Source organism: Neopelma chrysocephalum, unplaced genomic scaffold, assembly GCF_003984885.1.
Source record: "Neopelma chrysocephalum unplaced genomic scaffold, ASM398488v2 Primary Assembly neopelma1_72, whole genome shotgun sequence".
In the NCBI taxonomy this organism is placed as follows: domain Eukaryota; kingdom Metazoa; phylum Chordata; class Aves; order Passeriformes; family Pipridae; genus Neopelma; species Neopelma chrysocephalum.
The window spans coordinates 1985129-1993534 of record NW_020897732.1 but is presented as its reverse complement, the minus strand read 5'-3'; the positions used below and the strand labels follow the sequence as shown (position 1 = coordinate 1993534).

The 8406-nt window shown below is 44.7% G+C and overlaps 1 protein-coding gene across 2 annotated transcripts in view; it reads left to right on the top strand.

Annotated features, from left to right (window-relative positions):
• Window positions 1-897: 897 nt before the first annotated feature.
• Window positions 898-8406, top strand: part of ITGB1 (integrin subunit beta 1) — a 44472-nt gene continuing 36963 nt past the window's right edge. Inside the window, exon 1 of one of the 2 annotated variants that reach the window (XM_027686950.1) lies at window positions 898-1014. In XM_027686950.1, the coding sequence (XP_027542751.1) occupies window positions 1006-1014 (9 nt within the window). In that variant the 5' untranslated portion in view covers window positions 898-1005. The remainder of the gene's footprint in view (window positions 1015-8406) is intronic. The other variant, XM_027686951.1, reaches the window with a different exon arrangement.

The following is an 8406-nucleotide window of genomic DNA, read 5'->3' as shown; positions in this document are numbered from 1 at the left end:
ATTCATTTTTTTAATTTCAAAATGTAGCTAGAAAGAAAGCAGGGGAAAAGTGATTAAAATTATTAACAAGTTGAAGCTCTGCTTATTTAGTTAACCATACCAAAACAAGAACTGACACCAGCTTCAGTGGCCACACATAATAGCACAGTGCTGTGAGCACATAGCTTGTGTTTCCCAACACATCAGCTCCAAAAAGGTGTCGAATGGCACGTTTTAATTTTTTTTTAGTCAATATATTCTCCAAGAACCTACTTTAAGAAGGACTTTAAAATGTCAACAGCATGCTCCGAGGGACTTTGGGAGAGCTACTTTTTAGCTTGGACCGCGTGTTAGCATCACAAGCTCATCCATCGCCTGTTGACCCCCACATCCATCAATCACTTAGTGACCTCCATCGCTTTTGGAAACAGTCGCCAGCAAGAGGGGCGGGCGATTCCAGCCTCCTCCCTCAGTGCCACCGCTGTCCCCACGCGTGTCCCGGTCCCGCGTGTGGAACCAGGCAGGGAGAGGAGCAGCCCTGAAAATGGGCTGGAGTCGAGCATTCCTTCGACACTGGTGCGGAGCGGGGCGGGCGAGGCAAACACTGCCCGCCGCGACAGCCCCGTTCCGTCCCGGGGGCTGCAGGGCGGGCGCCGGTAACCCCCAAACGAGGCGCTGGCGGGCGGCACCGGGGGCAGCGGAGAACAAGCGGGAGTCTCGCTTCGGGGAGAGCTCTGCCCTCCCTGCCCGCCTTCCCTGCCCAGAGACACCGCCCCGGCCCGGCTTGACGGCAGCGGGGAGGAATGTGTTTCCGGGGCGGGCAGAGCGGCGGAGCGCGGCCCTCCCCTTCCCCCCCCGCGGGCCGGGCTCCCGCAGCAGCTCGGAGCGAGGCGGCGGCGGGCAGACAGCGAGCAGCGAGCCCGGGCGTCCCGCCGCGCCCAGCCCAGCCCAGCCCACCCCAGGACGCCGGGGCAGAGGGAGCCGCAGCGAGCCGGGCGGGCCGGAGCGCGCCCGCTGCCCGGAGCCATGGCCGAGGTAGCGGGAGAACGGGCGGGGGTCGGAGGCGGCCGGGAGCGGGGTGAGCGGTGCCCGTGTCCGCCCGGACGGGTTCCGGCGGGGGGCGAGGGGAGGCGAGCGCCGCTTCCCACTTGCCGCGCCGGGAGCCGTCCCGTGCCGCTGGTCCCCAGGCGCCCGTCCCGGGCGGAGGAGGGGGCGCCGCGCCTCCCGCCGTGCCCGCCCGGTGCGGTGGGCGGGAAGGTGCCGGGCCCGGCCCGCGGCTTCCTGTGGCGGCGGGACGGCGGGCTCGGGCCTCCCGGGCCGGGGGGGCCGGCCGGGCCTTTGTCCGCTCGGGGCGGCTGTGCCCAGGCAGCGCCCCGACCCCTCCTCTCCGAGAGGGACCGAGCCGGTGCCGGTGCCCGAGGAACGGGCAGCACTCGGCTGGGAAAGTTTGGTGCGGCTTCTCCGGGAGTGCGGGTGAGGGAGGGCTCTGTCCCCTCCCTCCGCGCCCGGTCCGGCGGCGGCAGAGCCGAGGGGGGACAGCGCCTTCCGCGGGAAGCGGGCGCTGGAGTTACGGGAATAGGAACGTAAGGAGTGAGGCAGTGAAGGAACTTGAACACCCAGGGGTTTGACCTGCACATGTCAGTGCAAAGTGACCACTGAGAGCGGGGTATGTCCGGTTTGAATGACGGGTTGATCGCAGTGCAGCGTTTTGACCGCTCAGTGCGGTCAAGTGTGTGTTTTTCTTCTCGAAGATGGCTCTGAGCCTCTATAGCTTGATGTAAGTTTGTGTCGGGCTGGAAGTGGGAACGTTGAGGCCTCTGTATGCCATGTTTCACGTGGAGATTTCTGAAATTACAGCAACAGGAGTGCAGTGTTTTGTCTCCAATTATCGGCTTCCTAAACCGGTGGTTGGAAGGAAACATGAAGTGATAGGAAATTTTTTCTGACTCACTGTTTAGCCAATGTCAGATGTCTTTATCTTATGGAATAAGTGTCTGACTGTCTGTTAGATTCATCAGGTAGTCTTTGTGACTATTTATGAAAAAAAGTTGAACTGCTTATGGTTCCTTCTGCATTTGTCTGTGACATAATACAGCAGTCCATTCATGCCAACACACGTGCACATACCTGTTGGGTGAAAATGTTGATTTTTCAGGTAGACTTGCCATTGGTGCTGCCGTCTTGTTCATGCCAAGATACACAAACCTTCAGGAGTAAGGATTGTCTCCATTCAGATTAGTAGAATCACTCATGGCTAGTGCTGCTTGTGTGCTAAAGTGTTGAAATGGAGCAGAACTTTACATATGTGAAAACAGATTTAGATAATGTCTACTCCTGGTACATTAATCATTCGGTAGGTGATGCTGGCAGCATGAGGAAGAATTGGGAAGTATTGTGCTACTAGAAAGATGTAAATTAGACTACATTAAACAAGACTTTAAAAGTAGTGAAGACATTCATTGTCCACATCCCTACCAGTGATGAAACTGATGATTCATTCTCCTGTCACAAAAAGTATAACTTGCCTCTGGCAAATGATTAAGTAGCATTTTGCAAGCCTGCCTAGGGCTATATTTATAAGGGTTGCAAAAACAGTGAGCCATTGGCAATAGGTTGGCAAGATGAGACAAGTTTAGGATGTGAACACCTTCAACTTTTGTCCTTTTCAAAGATGTTCCAGCTGAAAGGTGCAAAGCTGACAGGCATGGAGAATTAAATCTTACCTTAGTCAAAGTTGGAGCTGGTAAGTGCTGTATCTGTTTGCCACCCATATGATAAATGAACCAGATTTATTTAAAAATTAATTGTCAGCAGTTAAAACTCTGGTGTTCTTCATGTGTGCAGCCAGGGAGCTCTGTACGTTCAGTCATCTGATCTGTGCCATGCCATGTTCCCAGTAATGCCCACCCTTGTTAAGAAGTGGATAGGAGGGATGCTCATTTCTTTAGAATATGCATGAATTTCTGATTTAAGTGCAGAATTCTAGTGTTCTGTCTTGAGTTTTAAGTGACTCAAGTGGTTAGTCTTCTACCACTTCCTTTGGGAAGTGATTCCCAAAGCTGAAAACAAACTGTCCGGAAACTTTTCCTGCTGTTCTTTCTTCCTGATTCATTATTTCATTCCTCTGCTCTGAACCATCCTCTCTATACCTCTCTTAGGGATTTGAAAAAAAGCTTGTTTGCTGTTGCAGCAGCTCAGGAAGTAGATAACTTGGGTAGCATAAAGGCAAACTTGGGGAGAGCCATGCACACATGGGGTGGACACGTGCTATGGTCTCCCTTGCCCTGAATATAATTCCCTCACTGCCACTGGTATGAGTGCTCTTTAGTTTGTAAATAGTTGTCATGCCTACCTTTCCACCCAGTCTTGATTTAGTTGAGTGATGTGATGCACACTTAGCTTGTGGTTCTCCCAGCCTCTCATCAGCCTGCTACAGGCTTCCTGACTGGCTAAGGCTGTTGGTAACTGGCTAAGGCTGTTGGTAACGTGGCCTTCAGAAACAAGCTACTGCAGCAGGACTGCAGCTAAGCTGACTGTTAAGTGCCTCCTCCTGATGAGACCCTTTTTGCAAGCCATCAGCAAAGGCCGTGGTTCTGGAACAGATTCCATCCCCGTTCTCTTTCTTTCTAGTGGGCAGACATGCTGAGTTACTGCTGCTGCTCCTGCACGCGATCCAGGTGCCTGGGCTTCTTCAGTGCGGACCTGCCCGTGATCCCGGTGCAGCCTCTGCTCATGCAGGGAGTGGGTGCTGAGCTGTGCTACCTTCTGTTCTCTGGTAGTTGCACCCATTACATGGCACAGGGGAGTGGGTTTTGAGGGGGGGAGTCTGGATGGAGCTTTGCTGGCCGTTGGTATACCTAACCGTCCTCTTCCTCCTCACTCCTTTCCAAATGCATTTCGTACCCCTTCCATTTAAGAGAGGCTAGTATAATCAGGGAGACATAGCAAAAATGAATTTAAAGCAGGCAGGGATTTTCCTAATCAGTATTAATCACTAGCTTTAAGATTGCTCATGACACCTTACGTGGCAGTTTTGAAGAGATACTGATTAAACAGATCCAGAAAAATCAGGACTGCACAGTAGCAGAGCCTATTCTGCTTTACTTGCTCTTCTAGAACTTCAAGTGATTTATTTTTTCCATCTTTTTTTTTAGAATGGCCAATCCCCTTGGCATCCTTTTAATTCTTAGGAGCTTCAGTCAGCCCTCTCAGAGGCAATCCTTGTTGGGAGCGCCTTTTTTTTCTTTTTTTCCTTTTCCTTTTAAGCTTCTTGGGATCTATTGGTAGAGCTCATAAAGCAATTACATAAATTAAATAAATCTTAAAAATGTAATTAAGGCAATATGTAGTTAGATTTATTTTGGAAGTGTCATTAAAAAGTACTTGCCAGTATGTGTACTATTCCCCTGTGACTAGATTTTTAAGTCATCTGCTATATTCTGTGCCCTGTAGAAAATTGCCAGTCCCAGCAGTAGAAAACTCAGAGTTAAGTCTGTGTTTTCCTACCTCTCATCTCCCGTCTGTTTTTGTATTGCTGATTCTACAAATAGTTCCCACTCGCTCTACTCGCCTTACTTTGAAGTCACGTACCAGTAGTAGCGTTTTCCCTGGCAGTTTTAACATTGCTGCTTAGAGGACTCGAGATTGTTCAGGCTGCTGCTGTGCTGTATGTGTGCGTGGATGTTTTTTAGACAAACACGTGCATCTCAAAGTTATACAAGAAAACAAGTTTTTTGTGTTGGGGAGAGTTAGCTGTTGTTTCTGAGGAGGATGTTTCTTTGCTTTTCAAGAGGGAGTGTCAGAAATTCATGAACAAATTCTGCAGCTCTCTCTCCTGGACAGATATTGGCAATATCTGCATCTGATTTAATGCTATTGTGTCAGAAAATTGAAATTTTTTGGTTAGATGAAGAATATTGTCATTTATGATACCATCTCCTTTTTTTCTGTATAGTTCCTCCTTGTTCTGTGTTGCTCTGCTCTGTGGTGTATTCTGTTGCCAACATTCTGAGAAAGATGATGTTACTTGTCATGGGGTAACCACAGTTAGACCACAATATTGACCAGTGTTTGTCGGTTGTTGTGGTTATGGAGTTTCTGGGGTAGGTACAAAGCCATTTTTGTGTTTACCCACAAATGGGAAGAAAAATTTTAGGTTTGTTTTTTTTTTCCTTTTCTAATTTGTCCTACCTAGGTGTGGTCCAGTAACCTAAACTTCTAAAATTGTAAATCAGAATAAATTTATGACTGTTCTCTAAACTTTCTTCTCTCCCACCACTTGGATTAGTGAAAGTACCAGTGAAAAGTAAATACGTCTTCACTGTAAGAAATTGTCATGTGCTTTAGCTGTGTTTCTGGCCCAATTTAAGATATGTGTAGACTTGCTGAATAGCTTCTGTTGGGAATGCCACACAGAAAGTTCTGACTTTTGTGAATGAAAAATGAGACACTGGGCACCTCACTATACATCACTAAGTAGTTGGTTGTCTTTTTCAGTACTAAGGGTTCTATCTTTAGCAGAATGTTGTTATTAAACATCCTGTATTTTTGTAATAACCACCACCTTCGCTTACTTTTCTATTCTTAGACAAATCAGAGTGGTTAGTGGGGTTCCTAGGCCATTGTATTCTGCCATTAACAGATTGGTGATGTTCAGAGAGATGGTAAAGTCACTAATGTAGTACAAAATTTGCACATAACCAAGCACATGGTAGGGACATTACCCTGATGAGACTAAAATATTAATGTTTTCTTTTGAGAAAGGTGATAAAATTCCTACCTGAACTGTAATCCTCTTTGGGATGTCACTGGGCAAAGGCTCTCTTTAATGTATTAGTGAATTTTTTTTTTTTGCTGTATCTTTCTCATTTCTCTTTACAGTCTGCTGCAAAATGGGTTATGAAACATGCTTTCTTTCTTAAAAGCAGTTTCATGTGCTTTTTTTTCTTTTCCAACAGCAGCAGCAAAATACCATGAGTATTCTTGTGGTTTTTACTGGAGGGGAAAGTTTTGAGTAACAAAGTTGAGGCTGGAATCTTAAGTTTGTTATTGCTAGTAAGAGCTAAGAAGATACTGATGTTTTCTCACTATTCTTTTCATTCCTTTCTTTTTACCACAGAAGAACATTTTGTGTATCTGATAAATTAATGCAGTTCTAATGTTCTTCCAATAAATCATTAATTTTCTGTTTATAGCTGATTTCTCTAAAATTCTGATCTGTAAGACCATGTTTAAGCACAGATTCTTCTTAAAATGCTCATAAACTGTAACATATACAATATCTAATATCAGTATTTTCTCCCTCAAATGATTGGCTTCATATTTGTAGTTCACTTATTTCTGATTTGTGTTTTGTATGAGATCACTTACTTATGCTTATCTTAGTCCTAGTTTTGTCTCAGTTTTTTAAGTTCTGTTATCGGTACATCCTAGTGCATAAGCAGGAAGGAGGGCTGTTGTTTATATGAATTCTTGTTGGTTTAAACTATAATTTCTGTGTACTACTTAGAAAATTAACTACATGTAAGTACGTCTACTGTAGCTATTAACAAATATATTTTTTACCTTTATAGATGTGCAAATAAAAAGCACTTTTGATGTGGAAGCTGAACGGAAAGAGAGAAAACTTTCTTCTTTTCTCATCCTTTGTGGTAGAATGAAAAGCAGTAATTATATATTGAGTTGAACTGAAACACTGAACTTAACCCTCATTCAAAGATGACTGATTTGTGGTTATTTAAAAGAGAAGAAAAATAATTATATTAGATTAATTTAGAAGGAGTCAGTATTTCACTTAGGAAGTGGTGCTAACGTGATTCAGAGGTGGTATCTTGGATATTAATGTGTACTTCATCCCTGTTTGAAAAACAAATCTGAGACTGGGACATTTAGTTTGGCATAATCTTGACATTGAAGTAAGTATTCAAATAAGGATGAGGAGGCCATTCTGCAAAGGAAAAGGGAGGATAAGCTGTCATTCTAGGGTTTCTTAATTTTCTTTGGTGGAATTGTAGTTTAATATGCCCTAATGTGGTGCTACCCTTGGGCATTGGCACCAAGAGTCATGTCTGTCTCTTGTGCAGCTGCTTTACGAAGCCATGTGATCTGTCCTCACCTGCTCCGGGTCTTTGCAGGCTGGTAGGATCTGCTGGGAGTGATCTGCTGTAAAGCAGAAGATCACAGGATGCTCTCCCAATGAGTAGTGGGATAACCAGAGTGTCAGGAGCATATTGGGGACCATAGGAGGTCATCTGAAGGACCTGGCATTCTAGAGCTTGGCTAGCATCCTCTGCAAATTCAGTTGCTTAAGTACCAAATTGGGCAACAGCCAAGTTCTGCCTAGACCCTCAGCTGTCTGGTTTTCCAGATTTTGGGTGAAAGGGGGTTTGTGTGAAGATGAGTACAGCTAAAAGGAAAGCCTATTTTTGAAGTGGAGATAAATACAAAAGAACGTAATCTTTTTGATGTTGAAAAAAAAAAGCACTCTCCCAGGCATTAAAAGGTGATGCATTTTAGTAGTTGGTTATCATTAAATTTGGATTAAATTTTGCATCAGGATGACTTCTTATACCACATCTTTGATAGTGGAGTGGCTGAAGACTTTGTGCTGTCCAGTTAGCAAGTGAAATGCTCCCTCTTCTGATAATGAAAAGGAGAAATGAGGAAATCTTTGCTAGCACCATCCACAAGATTGGCTAGGGTAAGCAAGGTTGATGTGCTGCCAGTTTGTTCTGGCTGGGTTTTTTTTCTTATCACACTGATATTTTATTTTCTTGTGCATTAGGAAATTGGTTTTAGTGGGCATAACATCAGGAATTAACTTCTCATAGGTTCCGTTTGTGCTTTTGCAAGGTTGTATTTAGTGTGTGTTACTGTGCTCGCTTTCTGGTGCTAGCTAAAGATTGTCCCAGTGCTGGAAGGCACACTGTAGCCCATCTGCACAAAATACAAGTTTGCTGGTTTTGTGTCAGAATAGATGAAAGATGTGTCTTTCTGTTGGGTGTGAATATAACCTATGTGCATTTCCAAAACATCTGTAAGTGTAACATTTTAGAAGATAGCATTTGTTCTTTGTCCTTAACTGTGCAGTTCAAAAGCGGGGAATATTTTTTTGTGTTGTTTTTGTCACTTGTATGCAAATACAAATCTGAGTGGGAAATTAGTGTTCAAGAATTTCAGTGTAATTTTTCCTGGGTGTGGACTTGAGCATAAAAAAGGAAACAGCAAATTTCCTTTTTTGGAAGAATGTATTGTACATATCGGCTATAGGTTGTTTAAAATGAGTAAGAAAATCGATAAACAGCGATAAACCTTTTTTTCTATATATGTGTTATCTCCCTCCACTACAGATGTTGTTCACATAACTTTTCATGTTACATAGCCATGTTGCAGATATCTCCAGTTTCAGAGAAAAACTCAACTTCTAGA